The sequence below is a fragment of the Zosterops lateralis genome, assembly GCF_965231275.1.
Source record: "Zosterops lateralis genome assembly, chromosome: 20".
Taxonomy (NCBI): Eukaryota; Metazoa; Chordata; class Aves; order Passeriformes; family Zosteropidae; genus Zosterops; species Zosterops lateralis.
The window spans coordinates 9165426-9181826 of NC_139780.1; the positions used below are offsets into that span (position 1 = coordinate 9165426).

General features: G+C 48.7%; 1 protein-coding gene across 1 annotated transcript in view; it reads right to left on the reverse strand.

The window, feature by feature from the left end:
• Positions 1-16401, reverse strand: part of COL5A1 (collagen type V alpha 1 chain) — a 152324-nt gene that overhangs the window by 99919 nt on the left and 36004 nt on the right. The window contains exons 3-4 of the mRNA XM_083876033.1: positions 12562-12775; positions 11794-11956 (exon numbers count right to left, since the gene is read on the reverse strand). Of these exons, the coding sequence (XP_083732159.1) occupies positions 11794-11956; positions 12562-12775 (377 nt within the window). The remainder of the gene's footprint in view (positions 1-11793; positions 11957-12561; positions 12776-16401) is intronic.

Genomic DNA, 16401 nt, shown 5'->3' on the forward strand with positions numbered 1-16401 from the left:
TTCCCTAGGAGGAACTTCTTGCTGTCCCTCTGCTCTGACCAATGGGAGTGAAGAGGTTTGTCTTTGTGTCACCAATCCAATTGGTCTGTGTGAAATGGGATAAAAGGGAGACACATCCCAAAAATAAAGGAGTCATAAGGAGTCATTTTCAGCCTTCTGAATCTCCGAGTCTGTGTCATTGTTGTGAAAAACAGCATCAATCCCTTACAAAGGTGACAACCTTACAAAGGTGACAATCTTAAAAGGTGACAATCCTACAAACATGATAATCCTACAAAGGTGACAACCTTAGAAAGGTGACAACCTCACAATGGTGACATCCCTCACAAAAGTGACATCCCCTTACAAAGGTGACCTCACACAGGTGACATTCCTCACACAGGTGACAACCTCACAAAGGTGACAACCTCTCAGTGGTGACAACCTCACAAAGGTGACAATCTCACAAAGGTGTCAACCTCTCAATGGTGACAACCTCACAATGGTGACAATCTTACAAAGGTGACATCCCTCACAAAGGTGACATCCCTCACAAAGGGTGACATCCCTTACAAAGGTGACAACCTCACAAAAGCGACAACTTCACAATGCTGACAACCTCACAAAGGTGACATCCCTTACAAAGGTGACCTCCTCACAAAGGTGATGACCTCACAAAGGTGAGGACCTCACAAAGGTGATGACCTCACAAAGGTGACATCCCCACCTGAGCAGGGCTCAGCCAGCCCCCCAGCCTGAGCAGTGCCCTGTTATCCAGGTTTTCCACAGGAAACTGCAGAGTTCTCCTTGGAGAGGAGGCACAGTCTACAAAAACACCACCACATCCCAATCCGAGGCTGCCCAGCCCTCACTTTGCTCCTTGTCCCTGCAGACCTCACCCCACTCCCCAATTCCCCATTTCCTCCACCATTCCACTCAAAACTCCTGCTCCGAACTCCATCTCCCTGATGTCACCACCTTACCCAGGCCCTGCTCACGCCATTCCAAGTTTCCCCTCTCCCTCCAAATCAAATAATCAGCCAATAACCCCGAGCTCCAAGGGCTGGCTTTTTCCTGGAGGAGTTCTTTTTCCATGACATATGTGTGAACCATCAGGGATGGTTTAAAAACAGATTCCCCCTCATTACAAGCACAGCACAAAGCTGCTCCTTTGTGTCTTCCCCTCTCTGCACCGTTCCCTGGCTCTGGTTTCAGGTTGATTTATTTCCCTTTCATCTCTGGAAAAATTAGGAATTCTGCCGCCCACAGGAGGATGGATAAGCCAGTGGATTGTGAGGGGGGTCCCTCACAGTGGAAAATGTGGAGTGAAGCAAAGCTTTTGGATTGAGTTACTCGTTTGAGAACTCACTGAGCCAAAGTGGAGGCACTTGCTGGGGTTTTGGTGTAAAAAAAAAGGTTGCAGAGTGTGCCTGGGAGGTGTTGATCCCAAAGATCCAGAGGGTTTTATTCCCACCTCTGGCCACAGTGGAGGTTGGGGATGCAAAGGGAAGGAGAGGATTTGGGGAAGGTGGTGGGGACAGGAGAGGCTGGAGGAGCAGCTGCTCCTTGGGGAGAAAGGGAGGGGCAGGAAAGAATTCCTGAGATCCCAGAGTGGGTTGGGATGGAAGGGACCTTAGAGATGATCCAGCTCCACCTGGGCTCACTCCCACCCCAGGCGGTGACTCCTGGATCCCAGAGCACATCAGGGCTTCCTGCTCCTATCCCACAGCAGCTGGACCCTCCTGAGATACCCCAAACTTGCTTTTACTCCTGGAGCCTCCTGAGATACCCCAAATTTATTTTACTCCTGGAGCCTCCTGACGTTCCCCAAACTTGGTTCTACTCCATTTTTTTCCCTTCCCTCAGAGCCAAACTAATCTGGAAGTGGAATTGCCATTTCCCCAGCCCCACAGACAGGATTTCCACCCCCAAGATCCACCCTGAGCTTTCCTGCCCACCGAGGTGGCTCAGGATCAAGGGGGTTTTGTGTGCACAGAGGTTTTTAATCAGCGCTTGGAACGTTTTTTTGTCCCAGGAGGTGAGCACAAAATCCAGGTTTTTTATGGATTAAAGGCAATGGGGGGAAAATAGACCTGGCTGCCAAATTTATCTGGGGATAGAAGTGGGATTACACCCCTCGGCTCGGGGAGATCTGCTGACACACTCAGAAAATTGAACTGAGCACCGAATTTTGGTTGGAAAAGGATTTTCCTGCATCTGGCTGGCGACAATCACCCAGCCAGGGAACAGGGACCTGCTGGGACCACCCGAGGAGGAGGCTTTGTGCAGGTTCCTGTTGCTAATTCCCACCACCCCTGCTGGAAATTTGGCTGCTCAGGAAAGAGCTGGGAACGGAAAGCTGAGCTGGTGTGTGCAAACAGAGGTGTGACACCTCTCGTCCACACACCTTTCCCTTTCTCCCTCTCTTCTTCCAGGAAACTAAAATGTGCCCTTTGTAATGTTCACACCCCAAAGTATTTTTTCTTTTTTTTTTTTTTTTTTTTCAATTGGGTTTTTATTATTATGTCGATGAAAAATGATTTGGGCTTCATTTATTCCATGCAGCATCTGCCACCTCAAATTCAGCACTAAAAATAAAATAAAATAAAATAAAATAAAATAAAATAAAATAAAATAAAATAAAATAAAAACTTGCCTTGGCATTGGATTGGGATGATCTTTGGAGAAAGCTGATCTTCCCAGCTCAGGGTATTCTGTGATTTTTTTAAGTATAAACCCTGCACAGTTCCATTAAATACTGCCCCAAATTTTCATCCCAAGTAAGGGAGCTGAGTTTGTGCACCCTGGGGCCTGAAATCAGCTGGGAAATTCATCCCAGAAATGAGGTTCTCCAAAGCAAACCCATGAAGGAACAGGGCTGGATGCAGTGGGGGCTGAGCAGCCCCAGAGCTCAGATCTCACCATTCTGAGCATCCCCAGCCTGGATTTCACCCTCTGGTTTCACCCCTCTGAGCATCCCCAGCTCATATTTTACCATTCTGAGCATTCCCAGGCTGGATTTCACCATTCTGAGCATCCCTAGCTCGGATCTCACTGTTCTAAACATCTCCAGCTCAGATTTCACCCCTCTGAGCATCCCCAGCTCAGATTTCACCACTCTGAGCAGCGAGCTGGGAAAAGAGCAAACAAAACCTGCAGGTAAATTTGCTCCTGCGAGGCATCAAAACCTCAGGAGAACCTTGAAGTGTTTGCAGCCCTTCCAGCCCAGAGAACAGCGCCCAAAAGTGACTTTCAGCCCTGATTTTCCCCACCCTTTTCCCTGCAGTGGCCAAAGCTCTGTTTGTTCCAGCAGGTCTGACCTGCTGAGCCCCAGCCAGTGCTGGCTGCGTGTGCACAACAACCAGCCCACAATCGGGGACTTGATTTTTTCCATGTTCTTGCAGGGGATAGAAAAACTCCCTGACACCCCAATCCCCATCCAACCTTCTGCGTAAATCATTAGGAATCCCCTCTTCCAGCTCCCATCCCGGGGAGGGATGTGTTTATTGGGAACGTTTCCATTTCACTCTGTGTCAGGGTGAGGACTACACCTGCACGCTGGGGATGTCTGGAGTGGGCTTGGATTTTCCTCTGGCTTTTGGCAGGCAGCCCAGAAAAAAAAAATAAAATTAAAAAAAAGGACTAGAAAGACCTCAGCATGTGTGAGGAACATGTGTTTCATTTGTTTGGGCCTGAGTGACGAGGGAAGGGGTGAACACAGAGTCAGCCCAGAGGATTTTAGGTTGGGAAGGGTCTTTGCTCTGTCCTGGTGCAGGAAAACCTCCCTCAGAGAAGTGGGAAAAGGCAGGAGAACAGCAAGAAAAAGGTGGAAATTGCAGAGAAGCAGCAGCTTGAGCAGCACCAGGTTGACAGGGACACACAAACCCTGAGCAGCCTCATCCTCCTCTTCCTCCAGCTCCTGGGGTTTGGCTCAGATGGGCCTTTACTTCCTACAAATTCACCTCAACAATCCAAACCTACCCACATTTTTGTAAATAGGAAAGGATCTTTTCATATTTACAGGCTTCTGCTGCAAAAAAATTAACTTTTATGCAAATAGGACTAATTGATGAATAACCTCCCACGTAGAAGGAGGTTCCCAAGGGAGCAGGGCAGGGGAACATGCCCTGGGTTGGGCCAGGGCTCCCTGTCACGCTCTGCTCCCGAAAATCCCTTTTCCATCTTGCTCAGGGATGCTGCCAAAAACGTTCAGCTGGAAACTTCTCCCCCACAGCACAAGGATTTGGCTTTTCCTCACTGCTCAAGCTGAGGAAAATCACCTTTCCCAAACACATCCATTCGCTGTCCCTTCCCAAAATCCCTTTGTGGTGCTTTTCCTGCCCCTGAAACTCCATCCCTGTCCCTGCAGATCCCCCTGTCCACACCAGCCCTGCAGAGCTCGGGATGATGTCACTGGAGAGAGGAGCAGCTTTCCAGCATTACATCAGCCTGTCTGGGCTCAGCAATCAGCCTTCTGCTCCTCAGACTTTCCATGGAAGAAATTCATCCCCCTCTCCTCCCTCCTCCCATCCGAGGAGAAGGGGGGGAAACAAATTCCAAGCGGAGCCAGGGCTGGAAGAGTAATGACCCCGCACCTCGAGCATCCATCACCCCAAACGAGCCCGGGGCTGCTGCCTGCCAGCGCTGAGACAGAGAATCCTGCCAGGGGGATGTCAGGAGCAGCCAGACACGGCTCCCCAAATCCCACAGAGTCCCCAGAGGGGATGGAAATTGCTCTGAAGGATGAGTTTTGCTTCCCAGACATCGCTCGGTTTTCCTCTGATTTGTTTTTTTAGCCCCAGGCCAGGGAAAGGGGACAGGAGCTGCCTGTGCCCTCCTGTCCAGCAGGGATGGAGAGCCCTGCAGCACCTCTGCCCATGGCAGAGCCCAGTTTTCCCCAGCATTCCTGCCCCTTCCCTTTGGAAAATGCTCCTCCAAACCAACCCCCCTGCGGGAGCCCCTGGTACCCAACCACAGGGCCACGAACTGCTTCTCTGGGGAAAATATCCAAAAAGTGCTGGTTTTCCACTGGCACACCCCAGCTACGGGAGCAGCAGGATGCCAGTGGTTCCTCAGATAGTGAGGAGGATCCACATCCTCCACCAGACATGAGGATCCACGTCCTCCACCAGGGATGAGGATCCACATCCTCCACCAGGGATGAGGATCCACGTCCTCCACCAGGGATGAGGATTCACGTCCTCCACCAGAGATGAGGATTCATGTCCTCCACCAGGGATGAGGATTCACGTCCTCCACCAGAGATGAGGATTCACGTCCTTCACCAGGAATTCCCCAAGGACATCAATCCTGGATTTCCAGCCCAAGTGCCCCATTTCCTCAGCATTCCCCACCCTTTGCCAACAAACCCCCTCAGCAGTGCCACCCTGGGCCAAGAACTGCCCAAATCACAGAATTCCAGCCAGGTTTGGGTTGGGAGGAACATTAAAAATCCATCTTTCCCACCCCTGGTGGTGGTGGAGGCACCTCCTAAATCCGGGCGTTAATCTGGCCCAGCTCTAAGACCACGCGGCTTCCTTGGGCTGATGTTTCACTTGGCACTCAGGAAAGATAAATGATAGGCTTGCAGGAGTGTTTGAAACATCAATAAAAGCACTTTTATGATCTGTTTGAACAATAAAGGGCTTTGTGAGCTATCAGAGGCCCGCGGGCATTCGATACCAGCAGAACTGCACTAATTATCCACACATGCCAACACAGTGGCTTTGACAGTTGGTGAAATGGAATTTACCACTGACCAAACCAAAAAATAACAAACAATCTGTGGAAAAAAAAAAAAAAAACCTGAAAAAAAAAATAAAAAAAATAAAATGTATTTTGTAATCATGACTAACAAGGCTCCACCATGACAGGCAAGGCTGACCCAAGTCACCAAAGCCTGAGCTCAGGCCAGATGGCTGAACCTGCAATTACCCAGCGAGGGAAATGGAAAACAAGAGTTTCAGCAGAGTGTGTGCAAACAGCCCAGCTGATGTTTCCAGCCAGGCTCTCGCTCTCCTCGCTGGCACCTGAGGGGTCAGGGGAGGCAGCGCCAGCCTGGGGTGGAAATGAAAGCACAGAGTCACTTTTACAAGCTGGTTTGCAATTCTTATTCTGGCCCAGGTGCTGCTGCTCCCTCCCTGATAAAGGCAGATGACGTCCCTGGGCACCTGTGTAAGGTGATGCTGTGGCTGAGGTGTTGCCAAACGGGGCCAGATTTCACATTTTTGATCAGATCTGCATCTCCTGGACTCTGGCACCAAAACCCTCCCCTGTTAATTGCAAACCCATCCAGAGGTATAATCCTCAATAATTGCAGACATTTTCTAGGCAGCACTGCTCTCCTGGAAGAGCCCAGAGCCGTGATTTAATCCATATGTCTCGAGTGCACCATTTTAAAGAGGATCCTTTGGAAAAAAGGAAAAAAAAATTGAAAAAAAAAAAAGAGGCAAAGCATAAGGAATGACGAGAAAACCAGCGAGCAAAGGGAGAATTATTAGGAGACTGGGGAAAGCTACAGACATCTTCAATAAAGACCTGTAAATGCTGGCTCAGGAGGTTTTATTTTCCATCCTCTCACACCGTGCTATATGGTGGTGGTGTAAAACATCCCCTCCTTGCACTCCCCTGAAAGGCTCGGCAGCAAAGGAGGTGAAATCAGATTTGGCAGGGCCGGCAGAGCAGGCAGCCAGCTCTGAAAATTACCTGCCTTCAGCAGCCTGCCAAGGCAGGGGGAAAGAAATGGGAACATGGATCTGTGGTGCATCCTGACACACAAATCCAGGTTAGTAACAAAGGCTGAATTTTTTAGGGTTTTTTTTCAAGTTTAACAAAAACTTGGTCAATCTGGGCTTTCCCCTTTTCCTGAGGCTCTGGGGTGAGCTCAGACCTTGCAGGATGTGATGGCTCCAACCCTGAGCTCATGGGGAGCCTCACTGTGGGGATGCTGCTGGTTTGAAAATCACAAAATCCCAGGATTATTTAGGTGGGAAAAGGCTCCAAGATCGAGTCCAACCTGTGTTTAATCCCCACCTTGTCACAAACCCTGAGTGCCACATACAGGGCACTCAGTTTCTTGGGATGGGGACTCCAAACCTCCCTGGTCAGCCCCTTCCCAATGCCTGACCCTCATTTCCATAAGGAAATTCCTCCTGAATCAGGGAATTTCTTGGCTCCCCTCTGTCAAAAACGTCCCCCCACACCTTTGGCACCTCTGCTGATGTTTGCACAGGACCCTCCTGCCACCAGGACCAGCCAAGACAGAGCTGCTGGGGCAAAACTGGGTCTAAATGTGAATTAGAGGTGGATTTAGACCTGAAGCTCATTTGAGAGCTGACAAAGTCTTACTTAAATTACCACCAATCTCTCCAAGTTCACTGCAGCCCAGCACATCAATCCTGGGAGGAGAGGGAGAGTAAATCCCCTCCTGGAGGACACAGAGCTGCCTGATGTGCTGACAGCAGACCTGCCTGCAAGAGGAGGCTCTGAAACTCCTCCGTCCCCAAAACCAGCAAAAAAAAAAACCACCACAAAATGCACCCAACGTGTACAAAAACATCCTTTTATTTTTACCCCTCCCACTTTTGATCCAGCCTTACAAGCTCAGAGTAAAATAACCTCCAGGACTCTGAAAATGAGAGCATTTCCCAGGGATGAAAACACCACAGCCAAGAGCGTGGGGAGGGAAGGAGAAACCCTGACGGGAGTGAAATGAAATCTGGGATTATCAAGCACAGAGATAATTGTTTGTTGTTTTTTTTTTTTAAAGTGTAAACAAGGCCCAAGATGAAAAGAGAGGTGACATTTCAACCCCAGGAGCACCTGGAGGGCCCCAATGTCTGGGCTGTGTCTGTCCTGCTTTGTCCTGTGCTGCCTTGGGACTCTGAGCAGCCCTAAGAGCACCCCTGGCTCCCTGCCCGGCCTCTCTGGCTCATCCCAAATCGCTTTCCCTCCATTTCTGATGGCTTGATTTCACCCGTGGTCGTCAGAAAAACAAACAAACAAAAAAAAAAAAAAATCACAAAGGAGGAAAGGGTATCAAAAGCAGCATCTTTCAGGGTGCTGTGTCCCATCCCAGGACAGGCTTTGGCACAGTTTTTGTCAGCCCCTCCTGGCCACAGGTGCTGAGATCAGAGGGATCCACTTTTATTTGGGTTTTACAGCACCAACGGCACCACTGAGACACAGTTACGGCACTCAGCTGCACAAAATTAACTCCTCTTGTCTCCTAAAGGAGCCAAAAGTGACCTTAAAAAGCAATATATCCATGCCCTGAGCTTTTCCACACGTGGGAAAAGTCAGCTCAGCCAGTCCAGGCAGTGCTGCAAACCAAGAGGGTCAAAACCCCACTTCACTTGTGGGACAAGGCTGCGAAATTTTACACAGATGAACCAAAAATTATTGGCAGCAAAAGCAGTCACTTGTTCCTAGGCTGTCCTCAGTGATTTTGCCAAAACTTACTCAATTTTTTTACCCATGTCCACAGCTCAATTTAATGGTGCCAACTCCAGCTCTGGAGCCAGGGGCTGTGCAAGAGTTTTACCAGCACACAAAAGTCCCCGACTGGCAAATCAGGAGCCAAAATGGGAAATCCAGCAGGAAAATGAAACAGCAAGGTCTGAACAAAACTCATTTTGCTCATCAGGAACACAGAGCAGAAAAAACAGGGCTGGGACCTGCAGAACCCAAATTTCTCATGAAACTTCTTCCCTGAGAGGCCTCTGGGCAGCCCCACAAAGGGGTTTGAATTCAGCCCACCCAGGGCAGGGTGGGGACATTTCCCTGGCACAGCCTTTGGGCAGCCCTTTCCCCACACAGAGATCCCCCAGCTGTGGGTTTGGGGTCACCCCGTTCCCTGCTGGGATCCAGGGGGCTCCTGTGACAGACCTTGGGCACAAAATGGGCATCACCAGGATGGTCTGGGAAATCTCTCTGCATGTCAGGCTGAAGATTTGGGGTTTTTTCTGTGGAAAAGCCTTTCCCTCTGTCTATTCCTACCCTCAACCACCAGGACTTGGTTTGTAGTTTATATTTAAAGAAAAGCAAATTAAGAGGAGCAGTTTTTTCCCTCTCAAACTGAGACACATTCACATCTCTTGACTTCCCCCAGTGCTGCTGCACCACAGGGACACCTCTGACTGCAGCAGAGGAACTTTATCCCCACACGGGCTGGATTTTTGTCCTTCCCTCTCTCCCTCCAAAAAAACCCACCCTTTTGCAGTCTCATCCCCTCAGGCACAGCTTGAAGCCTCCCAAGAGCTGTCCTGCCTTTTGTAAACTCCTGTTTTGAGCAACAAAACTCAACTTATCCAACCTGGGCTCGGGGCTTGGCCCCTTGTCAACCCTGAACCCTGCCCAGTGCTGGTACAGAGACCCTCAGAGCCTCCCAGCTAATTGAATTTTAATGAGAGGAAGTCATTTTTCCACTGGAAGAATGTTTTGCTAGAGAAATATTTTGAAACTCCTCTAAACCTTTTCCCTGCCAGACTTTTTCAAGGGTTTGTTGGTTTTTTTTTTTCAGTAGAACACGAGTGAGGAAGTTTCCATCCAGGCTCTTGAGCTGCTCCCCTCACAACCCCAAATCTTTTAATAATCACAACTCCCGAAACAACAACAACAACAAAGTGTTTGGGGTTGGTTTGATTTCATTCCTGCCACGGAGGATGTGAATTCCCACTGCTCCTGTGCAGACACGGAGCCAACCCCAGAGCTGTCTGCAATCCCACTCCCACCTCACTGGGGGGTTTTAATTTCCACCAAAGTGACAAACACATCAGAGCCAGCCCAGGCCGTGGATGCAGAACAGCTCCTTAGCTGGGGTTTGCAGCCTGGGAGCAGCAGCAGCTTCATGTCCTGCCTGTGCTCCAGAAATCCTCATCTTTCCAGGAACACAGAAATGGAGCAGCTTCCACCCTCTGCCCATTGTTCTGAGCAGTTTCTGCTTAGCCTTGCAGAAAGGAGAAAGGAGGGGCCAAAGGAAATGGAGTTGCTGAGATATGAAGGAAATTAGGTTCTAGTCCACTGCCTTCAGAAAAAAACACCTCCTTCCACCTCAGTTAAAGCTGCTGGTGCTGTGTGAGGAGGTGACCAAAACAAACAAACAAACAAAAAGATAAATATCAGAACTAGAGGGGGATTGTATCCATCTTGTGTAGTATCAGTACATGTAAGACAAAGAAAAAAAAGTATTTTTTCATTATTCATTTCTCCTAAGTGCCAGCAAGATCTGTGAGCTGCAGCTCACAGCCAGGCCAGGCAAGAGGCTCCTTTCTACCCCAAAACTGAGCACGTCCCACAGCCCCTCGGGGTTTAAAGCCTTTTCAGCAGGAGAGCCATGGCCATGGTAAAGGGCTAAAAGAGGAGCAGGGAGAACCCAGGAACACCTGGATCCAAAATTCCCTCCCTGGCTGAGGAATCAGCTGTCCCAAAGCCACCTGGGAACCCCCAGCTCTCAGGGGCAGCCATGGAAATCCTGGGATTTTACAGAATAAAAGGGCAGGGTTTTCACCCAGCCTGGATGTGACACCACGTCCCTCCAGTGGATCCACTGGAGCTGAGCTGGAGGAGAACTCACAACTTCCCTGTGACAAGTCAAAACACGGCATCCCGTGCTGAGATATTTGGCAGAACGTCCAACTCTTGCGAAAGACACTCCAGTGCCCATTAAACCCAGCTTTTACTTTCCATTTTCATTGTTCCACTTCCCAGGGAAGGTCTCCTAATTTAATACAATTTTGATACCCAGGCCCCCCTCTGTAACTGGGGTTTTGGCAGATAAATCCAGCCCAGGCATTCCTGCTCTGTTTACAGCAGACCAGCTCCCAGATGTTGGTAATATTAAACAGACTGGAACTTTCCCTCTGAGTGACAGCAAAATGCAGGCAAGAACTGGCTTTGCTACAGCTCTAATTAGCCAGGGATGGGAGATATTCCTCATTCTTTGCTGGGCTGGGGAGGCCCAGGAGATCCAGCTCTTCCTCTAAATAAATTCCGTAAAAATAAGGAGCTGGAGGGATCAATAGGGCTTGGTTTATTACACCCCACTGCACTTGGTGCTGGTTTTAGGGAGCAGTTCCAGCTCCCAGGGAAGATCAGGAAGGGGATTCTCATCCCCAGGAAAGCCTCACAAGTGCAGTAGAGCACAGAAGTTGATTTTGCCAGGGAAATGCAGACATGAAACGAGCTGCTGAACTCTGGGGGGAGAAAAAAGCTTCTCCCATCTGTAGCTTGATATAAATAATGCTCTGCCTCTCTGCTTCCATCACAGGAGCTCAGGGACACTTCCCACCCCTCAGGAATTTGCTTTGCCTTCGGAAGCAAAGGGTGTGGGAGGTGACACCCAAGCCAAGCAAGCTGTCAGGGGGAGTCCCCTCGTGTCATGGAGCAAAAGAACCAACAATCCATGGCCAGTGAGTGGGAAAAGAGCAAATTCCTGCAGCCCCAGGGCCTTGAGCTTCTTCCCTGAGCCTCCATTCCCTGCCCCTGCAGCTCTAGAATGAAAACCTTGGGAGCCCTTCCCACTTTAAATGTGCCAAGAGCTACAAAATCCCAGTGTGGAGATGGCCTGGAACCCCAGCAAGGGCTTGGAACCAGAGAACCAGGGGAGCTCACTCCACCAAGGCACCCAAATTTCGCCATTACTACAAGAAGTCAAAATGAAGATTTTAAAATCACAAACAACAGCATCCTACTACATTAAAAAAAAAAAAAAAAAAAAATAATAAAAAAAAAAAAACCCAAAATTTCAAAAATGAGCTGGAAGCATCTCATCATCCCCGTGGAACACCTCCAGAGCTGCTCCCTGCCATGGCTCACCTCAAAGACCTCCTCATCCAATATCCTGGTGCCGAAGACGATGATGCCGTTGACGTCGATGATGGGGTGCTCGCTCCGGTCCAGGAACTTGGTGATTTTCTTTTTACAGTCCAGCACCAAGGTGACGTTTTTCTTCTGCACACTCAGAGCCACCCGGTGCCACCTGCGAGAACACGGCCCACAGACGTGTCAGGCACAGCCCTGGGCTTTGCAGGACAAGGCAATGATTGTATTAAAATAAATAAATAAATAAATAAATTTTCAGGAATTGATGTTTCTGTGAAGTTTCATGGAAATCCTCTCCTACAGGCTTGGCTGGCAGGAGAGATGCTGACTGACAGCTCTCATCCCTCCAAAGCAGCCAGGAGAGGGCCAGCTCTGGCTTCAGCAAGAAGCAGGGATAAAACCACACTCTGGACTCCCTTTTCCACCCTCTTTTTAAGCCCTGCACAAAGCTCAGCATGGATTCTGCGAGACAACATTTTTAATTTTTTTTTTCCACAGCAAAATCAATGTTCCTCTCCCCACAAGTCCCAGACAGCGGCACTGGCTGCTCATTTACAACCCTTCCAGATGTCAAATTAATTCCCCAAAGGCCAAAACGACAGACTGGGGGCACCTGTCAGCAGCCAGGGCTGTGCAAATACATCTCTACAGGCACGATTCCTATTTTATACAAGATTCCTATTTTACACAACATGCTGGCATCCATACAAACAATGAATTGTGTTTTTTGTTTTTTTCCTTGGTGCACAAAATGTCACTTACTTGCCATCTGCTAGGTTAATGCCTCTAAAGAGAGGATAGTCTTCTGGGCCTGGCTTTCCTGTATGGTCTTCATACAGGAATACAGGAGATCTACCCAACTCCACACCAATTTGCTGGATCCCTTGCTCATTGTAAATTGAGATCAAGAAGGACTGACCTCCTTTCTTCGCTTTTACAGTGGTTAGAATGGAGAAGTCCTCTGGGAAGGGGGAAGCTGGAGTGGGAAAAGCAAAGAGGTTAGTGAGGTTTCCTCGGGAATAACCCCTACACACACAGTCCTGTTGTCTGAGAATAGACATCTGGTTTGTCTCCAGATGTGGGCACATCAGCAGCCCTAAAAGTTTATTTAGGGCCAGGTGAAGATGTGGCTTTTTCTCGAATACTCTGAGGTGAAACCCCTGTGCTGGGGAAACAAAGTTCTACAAAAGTTCTAAAAGTTCTACAAAAGGTTTTGGCTTAAATTTGTATTATTTGCACCCAACCCTTCCAAAAGAAGTTCCCCTAAAGCCTTTTAGGACACAGGCAAAAACTTTCATGGGGTGCCCCAAATGAATTTTAGTTGTCTATTGGACAGAGGAAATCAAGCATCAACACAGTCTTGAAGGGTTTTATGTAAGGGAGCAGAGAATTGCATCAGGATTTGCTCATTCCAGATGAGAACAGATGATTTCGTGGTTTTGGCTTTCAGGGTTGCTGCAGACATACACACACACAAAAAATAAGCTGAAAAGGGAAATAAATCTGGCAATCAATAGAAAATGCTGATTTGTCTGCTTATTAAACAGCATCTCATTTCCTGGCTTTTTTCTCCTCTCAGGAAAGAGCTGTGTGTGATCACAGGTGATTTCTGTCTGTATTTCTGCAGGGTTTGGAGGATCAAACCCATTAAAGTCTGTCAGTACAGGGTCAATCTGCAAGGCCAGGCAGACACATTCAAAGTTTCGATCTGGGCATCACCCTCTTGTAGGAACCCAAACTCCTGCCCCGCTTTTTGGGTTGTTCTGCCAAAAATGAGCCCAAACTGAAAATCCTGGCTGCACATCCCAAACAGGGCAGCTTGAAACCCACCAGGAGCATTCAGAAAGAAGATTTCTTGATCAAATTATACACAGAACCCCCTTGATGCTGCATTTCAGAGCGTGGGGCTTGCAGGGAATCTCCCAGGCTTTCCAAACCAAGGATTCCTTTGTACCTCTGGGGAAACCTTCAACCACAGCAAAGTGGGGTTTGTGACACGTGTGGCCCTGGTGGCACCCAGGGAACACAGGGATCCTGCTCAAACTGCAAATGTGCAGCCAAATAAACCACAAAACAAACATCAAGCTCAGTGCCCAGAAGCTTCAAATAGATTCTCTTCACTGCTTTAGGTTTTTCCTAGATGGAATCCCAGGGGGTTTTGACCCGGGGAGGGGATGAGGAACGTGGCAGTGGAGAGTTCTTGGCACCACAGCAAAGTTTGAGTTCAAACACAGAAGCCCTGAACTCATCCTCTTCCTCTTCTGACCGGGAGCTGCTTTAATTTTTAGGCCCAAAGTGTTTTTAATGTATTTATCTGCCTGCAGCAGGGAGGGGGATGAGGCAGGAGCTGCATCAAACCTGGGACTGCTGCAGAGCACAGGGAGAATTCTGAGGGGGATAACTGGGGATACCTATGGGGAAACACTTTGTACCAAGTTAATCCCCCTCACCTTGGGGAAATAACATTTGGGGAGCAGCAGAAAGCAGCAGAGAGGCCTCCCAGTCAGGAATTAAATGCCATTCCAGCCTGATTTATCCCCAGATATTTGGGGAAAGCAGCTCCGGATTTTGGTGCTGGATGCCCTGAGTTTTATGTCCCTCCCCTGTGCACAAACCCTCCTGGAGGACTGAGTCAGGACCATACGCCTTCCTGGCTCCAATTACAGCCTACAGATTTGGGCCTTTTATGTAAAATAGTTCATGTCCAAAATTTCATTACGAGCCCACAATACAGTACCTTTCAACTTGGACAGGCTGCCAACTCATTAAAAAGCTGCCTTTAATTTTTTTTTTCACGATTATCAAAATGTCTCCATGGTGATGCGAGTTTCTCAACCCAAATAATCATAATGGATGAATTATAGCTGACATTACTCTGTTACTGCTCTGCTGTCCTGGCAAAATAACAATGCCTGCACTGTCAGAGGCAGAACTGACCCGGGCTGCTGAACGAGGGATGAAAACACATCCCCACACACCCCAATACCGATAAATGCATCGGCATAAACACACCAAGCACGGAGAAATTGACCCAAATCCCTCCAAAACAATGGGAACACCCCTCCAACAAAGGCTCTGGGGATGGAGTCCTGCTCTTTGATTCACTCCTCAAACGAGCTCACGCTGGGAGATGCTGCTCATCCATCGGCGGCTCCGGTTCCGCATCCTCCTCCCACCGAGGCCTTGGGAATGAGGCATCCAATGTCCCAGCTGAGCTGGAACAGAGACTGAGAAAGGTCTCAGAGAAGCCTTAAAGGACACACCTTGGGCAGGATGAGAGCCTGGTCAGGGCTACACACAAGGTGGACCCAAAAAGGTCACAAAATGGACACAAAATGGTCAGAAAATGGTCCAAAAATGGACCCAAAATGGACACAAAATGGTCACAAAATGGTCAAAAAATGGACCCAAAACGGTCAAAAAATGGTAAAAAAATGGTCACACAATGGACCCAAAATGGTCATAAAATGGACAAATGGTCATAAGGTCTCACACTTTGATAAGTTTTGGTCCATTTGCACATTGGGGTTTATTGTCCAATTCCAGCTCCAGGCTGGGAGGTCCCATCCTTCTTGTCCCTCCCTCCAGCCCAGCCTTGTTTGTGCTTTTGGGCTGAAAGTTGTCCTTGGTGTGCAGCAGGAAAAGGGTTTGTTTTGTGTCCCTGCTGTGTGCAGAGCTGAGTGACACTGACTGTGAGCTCAGAGCTGCACCCCTGGGCAGCAGATAATCTGAAATACATGGAAGATAAAACTTGGGGCATCACCATGGCCTAATCCTCTCCAGCTCACCCTGTAGGACTCCCCACAGCACAGGAGGGAGCCCCCAGTCCTGCTGAAGCTGAGGGAGCTCCAGGGTGGGCATGGCTGAATCCATGGGATGTTCCAATGGATGAGCCAGAGTCAGGCTGAGCCTCCTCTTCCTCAAGTGATTAAAGGTTGTTGTACAATCTCATGGTCTTCAAAACAGGGCGAGTTTGGAGCCTCTTCCTAATCCAGGTGTACCCAAACACAGCCTAAAACAGATCCTGCTCCTGAGCTGGGAAGGGTGGGAAAGCTTGAGCTGCTGAAGAGCAAAAATGAGAAAAGCAGAGAGCTGATCCTGTTCCTGGCACAGACACAAAGCGAGAAGGTGGCACTTCCTGAGCCTTTACACCTCCTCTCTTCAAAGCAAAGCTGTTTCCAATGGTGTCACCAGTTTCTGGCCTTTTCCTTCATCTGAGGAGGCTCTCAGCTGTGCAATGACTTGTTCTTCTCAGGGGTGACTGTTCAAGCTCTAACAGAGATTTCTGAGAAGGCAAATGACAATTGCAAGTTTGATGGAAGCACACAAATGACATTTTGCTGGCTGCCACTGAAACCCCGGCCTTTCTTGCTTTTCTTTCCAGAAAAGCACAGATTGTGTTGGGAAGCAGGACTTCTTCAGGGAGCCAGGACAAAAAGCATCTCAGCAGATTTTTTTCATTCTTTTGAGCATGAAAAAACCAAGTTTTATATATATATATACACACACACATATATCTTGCTTTGCTGGCTGTGGCAGCAGAATGCAAAGCCCATGAAATTACATCTTAGAAAAGCACCAACTTCTAATTAGCACGAAATA